Source organism: Stegodyphus dumicola, chromosome 9, assembly GCF_044657685.1.
Source record: "Stegodyphus dumicola isolate Sdum_Otavi_A_Nest chromosome 9, ASM4465768v1".
Taxonomy (NCBI): Eukaryota; Metazoa; Arthropoda; class Arachnida; order Araneae; family Eresidae; genus Stegodyphus; species Stegodyphus dumicola.
The window spans coordinates 47,831,922-47,852,413 of NC_140776.1; the positions used below are offsets into that span (position 1 = coordinate 47,831,922).

General features: G+C 30.2%; 1 protein-coding gene across 1 annotated transcript; it reads left to right on the forward strand.

Annotated features, from left to right (window-relative positions):
• Positions 1-849: 849 nt before the first annotated feature.
• LOC118193421 (SPRY domain-containing protein 3-like) lies at positions 850-19,978 on the forward strand. Its single transcript, XM_035364510.2, has 7 exons — positions 850-1,092; positions 3,299-3,693; positions 8,617-8,772; positions 9,957-10,014; positions 10,155-10,214; positions 14,982-15,271; positions 17,900-19,978. Exons 1-7 carry the CDS (start codon positions 1,032-1,034, stop codon positions 18,035-18,037), a joined length of 1,158 nt encoding a protein of 385 aa, XP_035220401.1. The 5' UTR covers positions 850-1,031; the 3' UTR covers positions 18,038-19,978.
• The last annotated feature ends 514 nt before the right edge of the window (positions 19,979-20,492 follow it).

Genomic DNA, 20,492 nt, shown 5'->3' on the forward strand with positions numbered 1-20,492 from the left:
AATACAGAATCTACTCTTACATTTTTGTACGTGCGATTCAGTTCGTTAATCATACGGGTTCTTCCACCATGGCTAACTGATATAAACGTCGTGCATGACGTTGAAGACGTCACCAATTCTAACATAAGAGGGGATTTCTGCTTTTACTGCAGATAGTGGTGATATGAGTTTGCCCTCTTCTCCAATATTTAGAATATCATAGCGTTTCAACCTTCCGTAATGAACTGTTTGTTTTTCCTTCACACCTTTTGCTTCTTTCCCTTTATTTATTAAAGAAGTGTATTTCTCATTTGTTAAATAAAAGCTGTTATCGTGCTTATTTTTACAAATTCAGACAAAATGCCTAAAAAGTTTTTCCGCATAACATTATTCATTTCCTTTCAGCAAAATAAAAAGTGCAAAATATGTTAAAATGGAGTCAAACTGCTTCTATTTTAGAACGTAGCCGCTTACACTCTCGAAACTATACTGCAAATGGCGCAAATAAGAAAATGCAGGAACAGAACAGTGTCGCGACGGAATTTGCGTGAGCAGGCTTATTCAAGGTCCATTTAAATCCCTCTTTCGGGCTTTTACCGGAAGGCATAGTAACTCCTAGGTGTCACCCCAAAGGCTTGGTAAAAGACCTAAATTTATTCATATTAAAGCATACTTCGGACCTTTGCCAAGCCACATTAAGCTAAGTTTTACCGGTAAAACCTAGGATTTACCAGTCTTCGGACTTTTACAGTAACATCTAGATAGTTTAGAACGTACGTAGAACGAGAACTAAAACTATCCATTGCCATTTCTCAGTAGCTATTCTGTCTAATAACAACAAATAATTTACAAGCATGTTTACATATACTTAAAAACAAAGGGCATTGTCCACGAACTAAAACTCCCGCTGTTATTCACCAAAACTTCAACTACAGCTGACCTCCAAGATGGTGCAATGGGAAACAAGAAATGTGTGATTAACGCTTACGTTTTCTGTTATCATATTCGAAATTGCGAGAAGTATACGCGGATTGTGTGTCAAAGTCGATGAAATGCCAGGCATAAACAAACCAGGTGCAATGGCAGATTTTCTAAATTGCGGCTTAGGCTTAGGTAAATTTGTTTACTTGTGGATTGAGAAATTAACTAAGTTTTGACATTCATTAGCCGACTTTGTAGAAATGAGGTTTCCTCAAACATATAAACTGCTATAAAAGATAATTCATAAATATTATATCATAACTTTTAAAGACTTTCTAAAATTAGAAAAGCTTTTTGGAGAGAATTTCTAACTTTTTATTATTTTTTCATTTTATTCTTTTTGAAGAAATTATAAAGTTAGCAATGTCATTTTAACTAAGATGATAAATGTTTCTTCAGATAATTCGCCTTATTAATTTTCTGTTATAATGTACTCAATTTCGCAAAACAAAGTTTTGGAAGTTATTTAGTTGATTTCACTTTTAATTGCGAATTGACAACGTATAACTTTGATATGATTTGACGTATAACTATTTTTAATGAATCGCGTAATGAAAATTAGTGCATGCGTTTTTATTAGCAAAGTTATTTTTTTACCGTTATCTGTATTTGCTATTGTATTTTATTTTGTGCTGTAATTGTTTTACATTGTAAACAGGGAATAGTTACAAACGTTTAAATCAGGCTTTTTAATTTATTTGGTTCAATTTCAGTGTAAATATACATGCAGATACTCAATAAGTATGTTCCTTATGAATCTGTCAATTTATATATTGATAACAGCAGGATAATTCCTATAAAGGGTGACTTAGTACTAACAAATATATGTAGTAGTACTAACAAATTAGTTTACAGTAAACTAGTAGTACTAACAAATGTATGTTTAGCACAAGAAATCTGAAACTTTTCTAAAAAAATTCATTAAATATTATTGAAAACAATAAAAGAAATGCCACTGAGAATTGAAGATTGCTTTTAATAAAGAAGAATAAATTTCAGACATTTGTATATAGAAGAGAAGCATGTCAGTTTGAAATTTAAAATTGTCAAAATTTGATCTTGGATTCATAAGCCATTGTCAATCATGTTGACTTTTTTAGCAGTTTTGTTGCAAACATTTGTTTGAAATAAACATGATTGTAACGTTTTATGATAAGTCTTTAATTCTGACCTGGATTTTCAGAGCATCAGAAAGACAAAATCAGTGTATCTAATAAATCCATTAAATAAGTAATATCAAATTCAATTTGCCTGATAGAAAAATAGCAGATGGGTCAGATTTTTTTTTTTTTTTTTTTTTTTTTTACAAAATAAAAATATTTCAAATAAATTTTTAATTTTGCTGACTAAACTTTTATCAAAACATAAATAAACATGGTAACAATAATGCAAAGGAAAAAAATTCAATTTTATTTTATATCTGTAAGTTTGGTACTTGCAAGACATTTTTCAGCTAAATGTTAAATTTCAGAATGTGAAAATTTTCAAGTAAGTTATTTAATGATTAATTAAACATGTTTTATTAATCTTTAAATAACTTTAAACCAAACAAATTATCAAAACCTTTCAAGTGGGATAAAACTTGAGAATAAATAATGACAGCCTGGTCTCTTTCTTAAATTAATTAAATTTGTGATTAGTGCATACTATATGGCAACACATAGTGCGAAACATTCATGCAAATAATTGTAAAATTTATTTTTTACTACAGCTTGACTCTTGATGGCATTTCAATTATGATAAAGTTTATCATTGGAAAAAAATTGCTATAAATTATCTTTATGTATTGTGGATGCTGATAGATCAACTGGATTCTTTTTTTTTTATTAATTTTCAACTGTAAAAAATGCTGTTTACATATAAATTTATATGTGTTCCCAGACAAAGCAGTTATTTTTAGTGCAAATATTCACAACTGAGCATATTTATTTTTTGACAGTACGAATAAAAGTTAATAAAATCTGGGTCTTCAAATCTTTGAAGAAGGTTTTTATCACAGTGTAAATTACTTAGGTCCATTTATAGATTTTCTGTTGTAATGTTCATGTCATTCATGTTCATTTTAATGGTAATGCAAATAATATAAACTCTGACTTCAAGTGACTAAAATATTGAAATATTTGCAACATTTGCAGACCACATAAAATTGCTTTGCGATTCACCTGTTCAAGACCACTGCATTAAGTCATTTACTACTCCACAATTTTAGGTATTTAGTCAGAGGTGGTTTTATTTTAACAGAATTGGTAATGAAAACATATTTTTAAGCTGCATTCTGTATTTTTATTCTTCTTTCAGAAATGTAGTTCTTTATTACAAGAATTCTTATTATCTGTAGGAAATAATGAAGATTTGAGACCTCTGATGCCAGCTGGACCACTTCTAGCTCGTATGTTAGTGCGAGAGATGCATAAAGATCTTTTAGACTTTAACAATGTGCCTCCACAGATGGATGAGGACAATCTGATTTTAGCTTCTGTTAATCCACGATCTAGTAATGATCGAATTTCTCCAATTCTTCATGTGTCTGACGCCATGGGAGATTCATTTGATGAGAAGTGTACTGATAATGAATTGGACAACTGTGAGAAATTTGATGATGTAAAAACTGAAGAAAGTGCTTCTGCATGTGAACAAGTGCCTTCAAACGAAAGTATATACTACTTTTTACCTATTAATTATAGTAAAAGAAATCCTTGGCGTCGAATTATTGGTCTTCACACGTCAGGCCAGGTATGTCACTTCTTGTACTTCAGTGCAGTAAATATTTTTTTAATTTATGAATATACAATGCCCACCCTTTTTTTTTTTTTTTTTTTTTTTTAAGAGAGAGATGTATAGAGAGAGCAAAACTGATTAATCTTTCATAAGTTTTGTTCTGTGGAAAAATATATATTATATTTTTGTTTATTTGAAGTTACTAAAGCTTTTTAAAATTGCTTGCAAATATTCTTTTATGAACAGTTTAAGTTAGAGAGAGTGTAGTTTCAGTATTTTGAAATAAATAATCAAATGGTTTTAAATACCCAGAATGGTATATTTTTGAATTCAGTGCAGTGACTTAGAGCTTTGCTTTTATGCATTGTTGACTTAAGTTACCTCAGTAGAAACATAATCAAATCTGCAATTGCATCTGCGAACATTATCGCAGTGTTTACAGAATTACTTTTCCAGTATCTCATTGCATTTTGGTAAATTTTTTTATTTCATCTTAAGCTATAAATGTCAAAATAATTTTTTCAATTTTTAACAATATTTTAAAATATTTTAAGTGCAAACATAAAATTTACACTGATATGTAAAATCCTGCTTGTGTTTGTCATTGATTTCATTTAAAATGCTGAGTGCATTTCAAGAAGGAACGGTTTCTCTCACCAGGAGCAAATTAATCTATGAAAAAATTTTGCTATTTTAAAAGCTGGTTGCTGTGTTTTATACTTTTTATAATTGTGTAGCATTTGCAGGGACCGACTTAGCCTAAATGGGGCCCAGGGCAAAAAAGTTTTTGGGGCCCCTTCTGCTTTACTACTTCAGTAATGAGAAGAGAATTTTTTTGAGATTTAAATTTTTATAATAGTAAATTTTCTATTCGATTTGGAAGCCCGGGACAATTGCCCAGTATGCCCCTGCCTTAGTCAGCATTTGAGCATTTGCAACGTATCCCAGGTACTACATTTTTTAAAAATCTTAAATGAAGCTTGCCATTTGTTGTGTGTATTATAAAATTACAGAATATTGGCAGCTTTGTCCAGGATTAAAATGAGTGGTGAGATACTCTAGATGAGTAAGATGTTACAGAAATTTTGTAATATGAATTTAATCTAATTTCTTGTACAAAATCTTCTAGAAGAGAACTTTTTAAGACCACAGCTACTTACAGCATTGTTACAATTTATAAGCTGACCTTACTTTCTAAGTAAAAGCATTACTTTGGTATAATTGATACAATATATAGTTGTTTGTTTGCCTTCTCTCGTGATATTTAAAAGCAAAATAAAGTGTTCATTTTTCCTTACATAAAAAGGAAATAAAATATTTCCTTGTGCAATATTTAAAAAGGAAGTAATAGCACAGTGTTTAAATAGGGGAGAAAAACAAACAAACAAAAAAAAAAGGGCTAAAGTGCAGAATCGCCCACTTATTTGATTGGCGTTTGTTTAGCGTTTCATGCAAGAGCAAGAAGAATTGGATTTTTGTCATTTTCTTTGACTTTTTAAGTGAAAATAGGTCAATGTGTACATGTATAAAGTTGAGGGACACAATGCTATTTTTGTGCAATTTTGGTATTTTTTTTTAAGTGAAAATAGGTCTATGTGTACATGGATACTGAGTATGTGCAATTTTTAAAAACGCGCCAAGCAGTGGGCAATTCTTCACTTCCCCAAAAAGACATCGTGCTCTTTTATAAGGGGAAGTATTTTTTACTTGTATTTGCAGTAGAGTGGAACTATTGACATTAAATGGTACAAGTTTGAAATTATTATTTCCCTTATATTTATTTGCCATTTAAAAGTAAAATTACTGCATGTAGTTAATAAATTACATTTTAAAAAAGTTCTTATAAAATTTTGAGTAGTTTTTGTACATAGAAAGTAATTTAGTTTTATATTTCTTGCATTTGTCACTTGCTGATGATGAGATCTAAACTGATATTTACTCAGTCCCATTTGATGTGTATTGTAAAGAATCTTTTGAAATGTGATTGTCTAACTATTTCATATTCATTGAGTTATAGATTAAAATTAAATGAAGAGGATCTTTATTCTTTTATTTTGAATTCAAGAATAGAATAAAGTACTTCCATTCCAAAATAAATTCTCATGTGAAATTTGGTTTTACATTAGTGTATGGTACGTTACTAAGTTTATTCAGCCCGCAATCTGGCCCCACCAGCGGCCGAATGGAGAAGACGCTGAACACTGGTAGTTCGGTCCAAGGTTCGAATCCCGCAAACAGGCTGGCTGCTTGGGCATTTTCGGGGTTTTCCCCATGTGTAACGTATATACGAGCCAGTTTCCCTTAGAAAGTCCTCCATGAAGGCATTCCCCTTTAGGCAGATAGCCCTCATGTGCTTTGCCATAATTGAATAATCCATTCAATCCATCCAGCAATTCGTACATTAATTATTAATCTTATTTTAAACGTGTTTATAGAACTTTGGAAAATTAAAGCTTTCCCTCTTTCCCTACTCAGGATGAAAATTATAAAAGAAAATTAGTTAAAGAATATAAAAATATGGAATTAAATATTAATGCACTTTAGTTCAGAATCATATTGTAAGTATTTGAGTAACTTGATCATGCATTATAAAGGGAATATAAGTCAGTTTGGAGTTCATTTGAAATGGTATCCCTGTGTAGCTGGAGAATCATCCGGAAACTCTAGGTTTTGGGCATGAGAACCTCCCAGGTTTTCATGTTTTGGAATTGGGAGCTATGATATATATATAAATACAAAACATTTTTTTTAAATAAAAAATGTAATTATTCCAACAATTTTCATGTAATATGCCGCATTAATATAGACTTACATAAGTATCGATATGTGCATATATAATATATAATAGCATTTAGAGTTTTTAAATAATTTCTTGTAGTATATAAAAGCAATTATTTTAATTCTAAATGCTAATACTGCTCTTCATTATTTTATGATATTAAAGCAATACTGTGACAACTTTCATAATCCAAAATGGCATAAATAAGGGAGCACTTTAGCATTTATTGATATTGATATAGGAGGAAATTTTGGTACTTTTCTGTATTCAGGCTTAGGTTCAAATACTGCCAAATGATGACAATTCAGTGAAAAATATAAAACATAATTTCAGTCGGAAATTTCAGTAGTCAATTCAGTCTAAATTCAGTCGGAAATTTTCAATTTCAGTCGAATTTCAGTAGGAGTCAGTGCGGAAAAATTCAAAGAGCATAATTCCTCATTCTTGCAGAAATTATGTTAAAAATGTTTTATTATTTGGTAAGTCCCAAATATTCAGTGAAATTAACTTTACAGAGCATAACTTTGGTAAAGCAAAATGGCAATTCAGTGAAATTAACTTTGCAGATTGTGCAAAATGGTGCCTTCATATGAAGCACATGGTGAGTTTAGCTTAACATTTGTGGCAAGTCCGGTTCCGATAGCGAAAACATTCTGAAATTTTTAACGTGTAGGTGTTTCAGAATAGAGGATTTTTATGGGTGGAGCTACCTGCTGGATAACTTTATCTGCATCTTTTCTGTTTACGTACTGAATATCAAAATTTCCCATATGCCATTGATATGAAAGGCTTAAAATGAGTATGATACCAGACATACCAGACAGAGTATTGTTCTCAGAGGTCCCGTTTTTAATGAAAGCATTTACTATTCCAAAATATTTTCAGAATTTCGGTTTGTCCTGGTTTTTCTTTCTTAAAAGAAAATATGTGATATAGAATAGCAAACAAAAGAGATAATTCATTCTTGATTTTTAAGTAGAAAAACTGTTTTCTTTCCAAATTTTGTCCTTGTTGAAAGAAATTTTCTCCATGTGAATCATTTTTCTCCATCCTTCTATGAGATTGTTGATTTTCTTGTACACAGGGGTGGTTTAGTACTTCTCAAGACATTGGTATTTATTGATCAGTTTGATAATTCTTCCCAGACAGGAATTTTAATGCAAACTCTTGTTTTCCTAAAATGTCTCTGTAAATTGAATATTCTAATAGATGCACATGTGGCTTTTTCTTTTGCATGCATTAAAGGCAGTCCTTAATAGGCATATGCATTGATTTCAGATACCTCCACATATGCATTGATTTCAGATAGGGTCTTTGAAATTTAGATCTGATAATGCCTCACATAGCATGAAAATATCTCCAAAATATTCTAGGATTTCATAGTGTTCAAATCATATGCTGGAGTATACATGAAATATTCTGTTTTCATATGCCAGGATTATTCCCAGCAATATTTAAGAGGTATTCTTTTATGTGTTCTGAGAATATCTTAGAAATTTAAGCTATAAATAGAAAATAAATGTATTACCTTCTCAGTACCTAACATTTGTACCTAAACTTTATCTCGTATATAAAAAATTGTCACAAGCCACACTTTTTTTTAAGGCTTCATACATAGATTTATTCCAGGAAATAATTCTCAGCTTTTTAAATGTTTTATTTGTAAATATTAAGTTTTCTGTTATTTTCTGAAACATTAATGATTTATTCTCATAAACATATTTTATAATTTAAAAAAATAAAGTAGAATGTTCCAGTAAATAAATGGTTATTTTGGAAAATGCTTATAAATTGGAAGCAAAGAAAACTTAAATAATTTGCTTGATTCATTGTTGAAAATTTATAATTCAAAAGAGATTTAAGGTTTTTTTTTTTTTTTTTTTTTTTTTTTTTTTTTTGCAGGTAAATTCTGCATATGTATTTTATGTGTTATGGCAGTTTTATTCCTTCATTTGATCTCTTTTTATTTATTACGGTAAAATGTGCTCTAGCGGTTAATTATTTTATTTTTTATTAGAATTTCAGTGAGTATGCTTTAATAGCTAGCAAATTATTTTTGTCGTACTTAGATTAGAATAAAGGTAAATTTCTTCAACCCATCATTTTTTAATAAAGCATATTTTTGCTTTGATTGAAAATTTATAGAAACTTATTTTCAGGAACTTCAAAGTGCTACTTACCCAGCTCGAACTAGTGTTAAGAAGCTGAGATTTGCCCAAGCAAAGAAGCCATTGAATTATTTATATTCCTATTTTTCTGTTCATTTGTTAGATTGTGATGATGAAAGCAGTATTACAGTAGGAGTTTGTAGAAAGGTAAGCATTAAAAATGATACATAAAATGTAAATGTTTTTATTTTGTTAAAGCATAGCTAATATAGTTAGATTTTTATGCATACTGTCCCACTTTTTTTTAATTAGGTACACATGTATAGATAGTTATTTGTATTTAACATGTCTGTATTTAGATGGGCAATTTCGAAACTATGTTTAAAAAACTTGCGAAGAATATATTCTCATCAAGACTAGATTGTGTTAGATTGCTTTTGTAGAAAGCTTTGCAGCATAGTTTGCCTACATAAACGGTTAATTTCATTTAACGCATGCTGCACTGAATTCAGGTTAGAGGAATGATACATTTAAAACATTAAGATGTCATTTTTCTATGGATTATTTGATAAAAATTCCAGTGTTTACAAATATGTATTTGTCTTTCTGAAAGCTATGTCTAAGTATAAACTGAAGTTGTAATTAGTAACTTGAAGCAAATTCTAAACAGAAATATACATGGTTGAACATTTAACACATACTTCATTCCATAGATGTTACACTGGAAACACTGATGTCCCTGAAATGTTGAAAAAAATATTGGTATTGTATTCTGCAAAATATGCAAGGTGTTTATATTCATGGGATTTTAATATCCATTTACCAAAAAAATTTATTTCATCAGCACAAGCACTTTCAAGAAAAGCGTCATGTAATATATTCTGTTTCATGTAGAATTTTTGTTCATTGATGTAATATTTTGATGTGATTAGCTTATTTGTGCATTGTTTACTTCATTTTGCAAAAGTTTCAATTCCTGTTTTCATTTTTTTTTTAAATGCATTATGTTCTGAACTAGAAGTGTTATGCACAAAAGTGAAAACCTTATACAAAATATTGCCTAAAAGTGAATATTAACTTTTTAAGAGTAGTAATGAATCGTTTATATGATGTATCTAATATGACAAGATACTAAAATGCTTTTTATTAACATTTAAAATTTCCTCTTTTATAAGATATATAGATTTTTCTTGAATACCATCATTTCATATTCCCAGATACTGTTTAAGTATTCTGGGAACATGGAATGATAAAATTTAAATATAATGTGATTATATCAGTATTTAAAAAAAGGTTGTATGGAACTATGAATAGAAATTTTTAAACAGCCGTAACAAAACCAGTATTACCTGAAAGAGTATACCATATTATATAATATGGATATTTTTCAGGATTACCCAAGTAAAGTTGCTCCTGGGAAAACAGCTGGTTCAATAGGCTATTTTTCAGGTACTGATTTTTAAATGCTTCTGTGTTAATATTAAGTTAGGTTTAAATTGTACTAATTGTGTTTATAAATTTGTTAAAATTTCAAGTTTATAATGCTTTAAAATATGTATTTTAAGACTTTTAATTCATTTTCTCTTTAGATACAGGCAGCGTGTTTTATCGTGATGCTGTACATTTAGATGGACCTGTTTTCTCTAAAGGTAATTTTTAAAATTATGTTTCAAAATATATGTTCTTCAAAAATTCTACATCTTTTAAGATTAATAGTGTACATAGATTGGGGTGATTCAAAAGTAACAGAAAAAATATAATTTAATTAATCAGAAAGTATAAGAAGTAGTAAAATGTGGCTTTCACAAATATGCCCGGAAAGGCATGAGTTTTTTTTTTTTAATAAAAGAAAATTTTGTTTCCAGAACAGTTATATTTTATTGCCAAAATAGTTGTACAACATTGATGCAGGAATGAGTACCTGCATATTTACAGATACTGTCTAGTACATGCTGTGATCAAAACTTAGCAATAAATGTGTCTTCATTCAGTCTTTTCATCATGAAGAGACAGATAACAAGTATCATCTCCCATAGGTATTTGTTGGGCTATACTAACTGTTAAGTTGCCTTTCCACTTTTAAGGGAGATGATCTGAGGTCTCTCATCCCTTTTTACCTGCCACAAACCTCTCAAGAAGTCTTTCAGCTTGCTGTGTATTTTGAGTGCCCCTTGCTGCGCAGACACTACACACTTGCAAATATCCTTGTTTTCGCTGGGATTTAAACCTAGATCTATTTGTATGGGAATCTCTGTCACTAATGATTGTATCTGGGTATCATCACGAATTGACATCAAGGTCTTTGGACCTTATAGCTTGTGATCGTTGATTGGAGTCTACATTAGCTAACAGGTGTACAGAGATCAGCAGACATTGACAACACTGATTATTCACCATCATGCGACACGAATAACAGCTGAACCCTCTCTGATGATAGGCAGAGTGTCATGTCACATGAAAAGAGAAAAAGAGGTTGACAAATATTCATCAAGATCATTGTTCTAATTAGATTTTAAGGCAAGCTAAGTAAATCCAGTACAGTTAAAAGTAGTTAATCCGGACTCGTCGGGACTTCGGCGATTCCGGATTATCGATTTTTCCGGATTATAGATCATCAGTTTAAATCTCGTAAGATGGCATGCAGAAATACTAAAATTAAAAATATGAAACCATAATTTATGAAATAAAGAACAATTATGATCTAAAGGGTATCAAAATTTACAAAAAAAAAAAAAAAAAGCTTAATATTTATTTGTTTACTTTATTAAACATTTCTTTCAATGTAAGTTGTTTAAGTTGCTTCGTTTTATGTGATAATACTTTCTCTTTAATTCTATAAACAGAAATAATTTCTTGTTCAGTTACAAAGTTCCGCTGTTCAAGTCCCGTAATTGCTGTGCCGAAAATACCGACTAACTTGTCAATCGAAATTTTTTCGTTTTCACTAACTTCTCTGTCACCTTCTTCATGTCTTTATCCATTTTTTTCAGCAATCCACTTTTTGTTTGATGGACATTTAAACATACTTTCGTTTTGTAGATCCTTTGGGAGCTCCAGCATCGGAAATTCTATTTGACATAATCGAAAATTCAAGTTTACTTTTATAAAATTGCTCTTACAATCTGCTAAAATAATAAGCTGGATCCAATTCGAAGATTAAGGAACGCAATCATCAACATTAACTGAAATAGATAATTTTAGCTAATACCGTCCGTTATACATAAAACGCGCACGCGAAAACGTATTCTGCGCTTGCGCACACGCATATGCGCAGTGGTAAAGATATTACGCGCACTGGTAAACGCCTATGCGCATGTGCAGAAAGTTTTTAGCTTTGAGGTCCGTATTATGGGTGTCCGAATTAACGACTTTTGACTGTATTTTACTATAGTGTAGATGGAAAAATTAATTGTACATTTTTACCTATTTGTTTTCAGTTCTGTCATAGCCAGTAGAGTGGATGCAGGCTTAAATTGAAATTACTGAACTAAATGTAACTGTTGTAATCAATATCAATAGTTATGTAATTTATATACACTTAAGTGACAAAAGTCATGGGATACCTCCTAATATTTTGTCGGTCCTCCTTTTGCCTGGCGAAGTGCAGCAACTCGACCTGGCATGGACTCAACAAGTCGTTGGAAGTCCCCTGCAGGAATATTGAGCCATGCTGCCTCTATAGACGTCCATAATTGTGAAAGTGTTGACAGTGCAGTGTTTTGGGCACGAACTGACCTCTCGATGATGTCTCATGAATGTTCGATGGGATTCATGTCGGGCGATCTAGGTGGCCAGATCATTCGCTGGAATTGTCCAGAATGTTCTTCTAACCAATCGTGAACGATTGTGGCCCAGTGACATGGCGCATTGTCATCCATAAAAATCCCATCATTGTTTGAGTACGTGAAGTCCATGAATGGCTGTAAGTGATCTCCAAGTAGCTGAAGGTATCCATTTCCAGTCAATGATCGGTTCAGTTGCACCAGAGGACTGAGTTCATGCCATGTAAAAACAGCCCAGACCATTATGGAACCACCACCAGCTTGAACAGTGCCTTGTTGACAACTTGGGTCCATGGCTTCGTGGGGTCTGCGCCACACTCGAACCCTACCATCAGCTCTTACCAACTGAAATCGTGCCTCATCTGACCAAGCCACGGTTTTCCATTCGTTTAGGGACCAACCGATATGCCCACGAGAGTTGCTGCAGGCGATGTCGTGCTGTCAGTAAAGGCACCCGAGTCGGTCTTCTGCTGGCATAGCCCAAGGAAGACAAATTTGGCTGCACTGTCCTATCAGACACGTCCCACATTGATTTCTGCGGTTATTTGACGCAGTGTTGTTTAAACTGAACACTGACAACTCTATGCAGACGTCGCTGGTCTCGGTCGTTAAGTGCAGGTGGTCGGCCACTGCACTGTCCATGGTGGGGTGTTATGCCTGAAATTAGATACTCTCGGCACACTCTTGACACTGTGGATCTCGGAATGTTGAATTCCCTAACGATATCCGAAATGGAATGACCCATGCGTCTAGCTCCAACTACCATTCCGCATTCAAAGTCTGTTAATTCTCGTCGTGCGGCCATAAACATGTCAAAGCCTCTTCACATGAATAACTTGAACACAAATGAAAGCCCTGCCAAAGCACTTCGCATATATACATTTTCTACGAGATACTACTGCCATCTGTATATTTGCATATTGCTATCCCATAACTTTTGTCACTTCAGTGTACATGGTAATTGCCTGCATGTTTATTTAATATTTAAAAGATGTAACTTTTCCTCTGAAATTGTATTTATTAGAATGCCCATTTACTAGACCCTACTAAATTTTAGATAAAAAAACATTACTAAAAAATGGGGGGAAGGCATTTCTTGTAATTAGGCATTTTAATAAATGAAGATAAGCAGATGTGTACATCACATGACTTCCCTTGTACAGAATATTAAATTATATGCATTTTTTCTTGCATTTCATTTAAACTTTATTAGAATTAATTAAATCTACTTCATTGATAGCACATTAAACCACAATAGAATAAATGTAATGTTAAAAATTCACTATATTTGTTTACCATAGCGACACTCTGGCGCTAAGTTCACATAACAGCATTACATTTCGTTTATATTGTAACTTGGAATGCACAAAATTTATATAATTTGAAGAATTATCTAATCATTACCACATGTTATATTCAAATACTATAATAACAAATCTAAAACAATGTATAAAAGAAATTAAGCAAACAAAAAGTTTTTCACAGACGATTCAGTATTTCTCATTCAATTAATTCAGTTCTCATTTTTTCGACAAGGCAAAAATACATAAAAACTCAGACTATCTATATTAAAATTTACGAAATAAATCTTAAACACTTATTTTCTCGAATAAATTCCTGAATGGATTAAGCATGATATAATTCGCAATAATAAAAGAAGGCGTTATCTTTGTAGTTGCAAAGCATAGTTTCTCTAGATTGGCAACAAAGCCACTATTCTGCCAAGTTTAAAATGTAAACAAACATGTCAGCAATGACAGAATTAATTAAGCTTAGCCGCACGTAAACAACTTTTAAATTGTTGATAACTCTATAAATATCGCATGCAGATTTACTAAAGACATAAAGAGTTTAACTGAAGATAAGAACAACAAAATTTAGTCATTTTTAAAGCAACAAATGAACAATTTACAAACATATAAGAGTAAATAAATTGAGATCACTGAGCCGGGTAACAGATATATATATATATATATTTATGTACTTTTGATGTGGCCGATTGCAACCAAAATACGAGGTGCACATCTACATGTTATAGCAGTCCTGTATACAAAATTTTAACGTTCTGAGGTTACTCATTTTTGAGTTACGCGAGATACATATGTACAGACACCACGAAAAATTCTCTTCTGAATTTTAAATCAGTTTTATATTTTTTTTTTTGGGGGGGGGGAGAGTCTTTTATTCTGTCCTTACTTACAGATGTCACACAAAAACATCATTAAATTGCATTCAATAGCAGTCAAAATGGATATTTTCGTTGAAATACGATGCCTGAAACTTTTTGCGATTACAACACTTCCTTTTTACTTCGTACAAGGAAGTAAAAACAGTTTAAAAGTCTTTGTCTTATAAATGAAAAAAAAAAAAAAAAAAAAAAAAAGAGATTTTTTTACTATCGAAATTATTCTTCAGATAAAAATCTCAAAGCAAGTTTGAATTTTGGAGTATGAAAACTATGCAATTTTTAATGTATTTATCCTTGCATTATAAAAGTATAGTTTTGTCTTATTTGTTTTGTTTTAATTATTTAGTTTTTGAGTATTATGTGGTTTTTATCCTAGATGTAAAAATAATTCTAAATGTTATAAATGATGTGCAGCTATATAAATATTTTTATTTTTCTGTTTATAGGCGATGTCATTGGTTGTGGCATCATATATCCTCCCCATTACAAGCGCTATGTTGATTTATCTACTGATGATAATAGTGATGGAATGACTGATGTTGTGCTCACTTCACTTTTGAATGTCAACAAAAAGTCTATGGATTTTGTTTGCAATATGTTAAATTTGAATGTTGAAGAAAGAGAGTCTTCAGACTATGAAAGTTCGAACAGTTTTGAAATTGAAACTAGCAAAGAGGATGCTAGTGATTGTGATTATTATAATGAAAATTTTGTTGAAAGCAGAACACAAGTGGAAGTAAGAAAGAGTTTTGTTCCTATGTGTTTAGTTTTATGGCTGATATTAATTTTTTTAAGCTTTATAAAATGTTTTTATAAGTGCAAAATAAAAGTAATACTGCAAAATGAGAAAAAGTTTCTGAAAATAATATTTTTTCTAGAGCTATCTTTATTGCTTGTTTTCCGGGAAAGGCTTGTTTTGAAATATGCATAAAAAGATCAAGGTTGTATTTTGTTGCTGTTGTTGTTTTTTCTTTTTTTCTTCTTGTTATTTTTTGGGGGAAAGGGAGGAGATATTATTTCAGTATAAAATCATCTTCTAATGCTGAAAGTTGTCTTTTCTGCTAGGCATGCGATTACATATCTAAGAAAATTTTTCAGCAGTTCTGAAATTCTTTTTGATAAAATAGCTTATTTACTGTTCTAATGTTTGTCAGAGAAGAAACACATAAAAATTTATTAATTTTGTCAGAGAATTAGTTTTCCTTATTGCAGTTCAGTATTTTTACAAAAGTAATTTTCAAATACAATTATTTATCATTACCATTTCAAATTATTCTTGTAATGTCATTTGTCTTGGATTTTCGCACTTAAAAAACTTTTAGCTTATATGAAAAGTATATGTAGCATTAGTTTGAATGCATTACTAAACTGTAATGTAAATTTTATGTAGCTTATTCATGAGTATATTTTCTCATCTTATGTATGTGGAAAGCTAATAGTTATAAAATATTATTTTGATTAGTTTTAAAACTTGCAACTATTTTTGAAACCTTATAATTATTTATTAATTATTTTGTATGTATCACTAATCATATTTATCAGATAGTGCACTTTTAGTAGTTAGTTCAAAACAGTTCATTAAAACCGGTATTTTAAAGGAAGTGTTTGAAATTTCTGTCCAAATGTTAACAAAGTTTTATAAAATTTTGTAATTATTTTTTTTTATAAACTAGATTATAGAACTAAATTTTATTTTGTTATTATTTATGATTGCTAACTCCTTATCATATATGATTTTGCTGTTTCTGTGCATTAAAACTATTTTTTTAATTAGAAATAATATGACCAAACAAATGTTTGCTTAAAACAAAGGGGGACTGACCAAACTGAAATTTGCATGAAAGAAGCCATAGCAGAGTATAATTTAAATGTGAAATTGTACAAGTTTCAGATACATTTAAAAGTATTTTTTTTTTTTTTTCTTTAAATCCCAACAGGCATTAGAAAGTATTATTTTCCTTGCCAGTTGTTAGTGTTATTAAAATAGGAATTATGTGAGGAAGAAAAGCAACTTTTCAAATAATATGAAAACTACAATTTTAAATTTTAGCTATGTGATATATATATATATATATACACATATGAGTACTCATTCTTGCTCTTTATTTTCCCGCCACTGTCAAAATTTTGAGGGAAATTAGACGTTATTGACACTTTTAATATACGCCAAGTCCATGAAATACTTAACCTGTATTATAGCCTGGGCTTTATTTTAGATAAAGTTGGTCATAAACATTTACTTTCAGTTACAAAATGGTTTTAAGTGCTGCACATTCATATTTCAGAATTTTTAAAGAAATAAGTTTTGTAAGTATTGTGAAATTTAACTTCTTATACTTTCTTCTAATCCCTAAGCTTATATTTAGAAATATTTCGTACTCATTATAAAAAGTAAAAACCAAGTCAGCAAATTGACGAAGATATTTAATTTCAAAATCTCTCATTTTTGACATTATGACTCATATTCAATTTTTATTGAGGTGTTGGTTAGTAAATGATATAAATCAAGATTTATTCTCTCCCTCTTTAAATGCCATTCAATGGTACTGTTCTGTGATTTACTAATGTCTTTAATATATTATTTTATTGCATTTGGTATGCCAAAGGAATTTTGTGACAAGTTAATTTACGAGTTTTCAAAGTCAAAATACTTTATTAATATTCACATAAAGTTTTATTACTTCAGAATCATAAGCAAGTAATTGCACAAAAAACTCATTAAAGTACAAATGTTTTTCATTTTTAATTAATGTAAATAATATTATGGTGCACAGCATGAGGATGGCAAAATGATTATCAAGCATATTATATTTCTGTAAAAAGGGGGAAATTGCTCTAGGATTGGTGCTGATGGGATTAAAAACAAAGATTTTTAAAGCAATGTGGTTTTGTTTTAAATTTTGGAGTTAAAGAAGTATTTGCATCTGTCTGAAGTACTTTGAGGCAATAGAGGATCTGATATTAAAAAATTTGAAAAGTATTATTAGAATATTTGATTGAGAGTGGATGTCTTAGGGAAGATATCTTGTATTAGATAGTAATCTTAAATGCCATTATTAATACCGTGAATTATTTCAACATTGCTTTGTATTATGGGAGGGGGGAAAACACTTTTTGATAAGAACACAGATCTCCTTGTAATCAATGAATGAATATTTACTTTCATTTCTGATAATATAAATTAAAATTTAGTGTCTTTTATTTGTGATCTAATGATGTGTGCTGTTTTCAAGGTTGATTTCATTACTGCAGATAAACCTTGAAAAAATTTTAAAAAGTGCATACAATTTCTTTGTGTTAGATAAACTGCATTAAGTTCATAAATATGATTTGATTGTAAAAATTTTCCTTTTCCTTTTTTCAGGTGTACTTTACTTACAATATGCAAGTTGTTGGAAAAGTATTATCTCATATTCCCGTTGGTGGCTTTTATCCCACTGTACACGTATTTTCATCTAGCGCAATAAAAATGAGTGTTGACTTAAATCCGCCATCATCTTAACACTAAGGATAGAATTTATCTTTGGATATTTGCTCTTTGTATATATATATTGAATGCCTCATCTTGTGGAAGGAAAGTTTCACTTATATGTTGGAAATAGCAATTTTATTTTTTTATTTTTGTGTGAAGAAGTTTTCAGTTATTAAGTTATCCTAAGTGTCTAAGACTTGCATGTAGATAGATAATTTCATACTTTCTTATTTTCAAGATGTGTCATTTACTTTAGTATTAATCAAACTATTCATTGTAGGCAAAGATTGATTTGCTTTTGTAGCAAAGCTTTGCCTGAGCCAGCTTTTGAAAAATAATATATTTAGTAAAATGCATTTTTTAAGCATAGTAAATAATGCAATAGTTTATTTCTTACAATTTAAAATCACCTTAGAAGTGTATTAAATATTTTGAACTTTTTCCATGATTTAGGAATTCAAAAACTGCCATGGTAGCTTGTATATTGATTAACTTCTATATATTACATTTGCAACTGGTGTAACTCTTTTTCTTTCAAACTTTATGAATATAAGTTCTCTGATGAGTCACATTCGGTAACCAATATTGGTAATTATACTGATGTGCTTTAAAAATTCACATTTTTCATCAATAACATCGTGATATAGTTTGTGCTAACCCCTCTTCTCTCAATTCATCATTTTGGTAATATGAAGTAAGGCATTTTTAAAGAAGAGAAATGAGAACTCGGTATTAAGAACAGTGGCCTGTTGAAAAGGAGACCAAAAATAATATTTTGCTTGGATGTATTTTGTAATTTAGAGAGTTTTATTTTGTTAAAATTTGGCTAAATAGTAATAGCTTTTTAAAAAATGAAAGAAGCATTTACAGTATCACCCCCTGTGTATTTCTTTACTGAGAGTTTAACTTGGTTATTTTTAAAATACAGCAGTTTCTTGAGGCTAAGGTGATAATTGCATTTGCATCAGAATAGAAATAGAAAACTAAAGGAAATTCAAAAATGTAACTGAGAAATTAGCTCTAAAATCAGTCAAGTATTTTGAAAATTTTATTAAGTAAGTATTTTAAAATCTGTCAAGTATTTGTTTCATTCTTTGATTATGAAGATATCTGAGTGAATGGCTTTTTTGAATGGAAAAGGCAGGAAAATTATGTTTTGTACATTAATGTTCTTTCTAGTTAGTACTAGGACCACTAGATGAGCTGCATTCAATTTTTTTGATATTCTCAGGTCTCGAATTGTAAATATGAAACTACACGACAGCATTTTCCTTCCACATGTTTTTTATTTATTGATGACACTGTTGTGTATTTATTGCAACTAAATTGTTTAAACCTTGAGAGTTGCTTATTTTTATAAATGAATTTTGATCTGAGACAAGATTATGTGCACATTTTGCTAAAGCTTTTTTATACTTGTCACTTGCTGAAGTATTTTTGAATAACAGTTGCATCTTTTTGAAAAATGCTTGCATTCAAAATAAGCAAAATTATGTGTCTAAAACTGTTATTTAAAGAAAAAGTACTGAAGAATGAATAAATCAGCTGATTATAAGTACTAACATATTTTTTAACTAAGGAAACAGTTCTAATGCTTAGAACTTTACAAAAATGTATTTAAACATGTTCTTCCTTGTCAGTTGCTTGATGTAATTTTTATAGAATAATATTTCTGTAAAAAAACTGTGGTTTTGTAAAATGTTTTTTCCCCAGTTAAAAAACGGACAAAAAATTGTAATTATCAATTTTTGTATGAAAAAGGCTCTTTTATGTTATATATAATTGTACAATTTATATATGCACATGATTTAAAAAAACATGAAAACTGCAAGTATTGTATAATCTCATTGTGAATCACAAAAACTTATTTGTATCACAAAAATTTTTGATTCAATGTAGAATATTGTTACAATGGAAATATCAATTGTCTTAGCTCATTTTGAATGTAATAAAAATTACTATTTCTAAAAACACAGTTTCATTAAACATTTCTTCTGTTTGGAACTTTAAGGTAATCAAGTTTATATGAATTTTGATTAATTTGATTTTATTAATGCAATGTATTGGGTTGGCAACTAAGTAATTGCAGATTTTTTTAGAAAATCAAAGACAATTTTTTCATGGAACTAAATAACTTTATTCTGTAATGTATTGCCCATTTTGATCAATGACCTTTTGCCATCTTTCAGGCAGCATCATAATCCCACGTTCATAAAACTTCTGGTTTTTATTAGCAAAAAACTGAATCAGGTAAGATTTGACATCATCATCATTATTGAAATTTTTACCATTCAAGGAGTTTTGTAAAGATCGAAACAAAAAGTAATCAGATGGTGCAAGGTCAGGACTATATGGTAGATGTGGCAAAACATCCCAACCAAGCTCCAATAATTTTTGCCGAGTGACCAAAGATGTGTGTGGCCTTGCATTGTCATGATGGAATACAACACCTTTTCGATTTGTCAATTCGGGCTGCTTTTCTTCA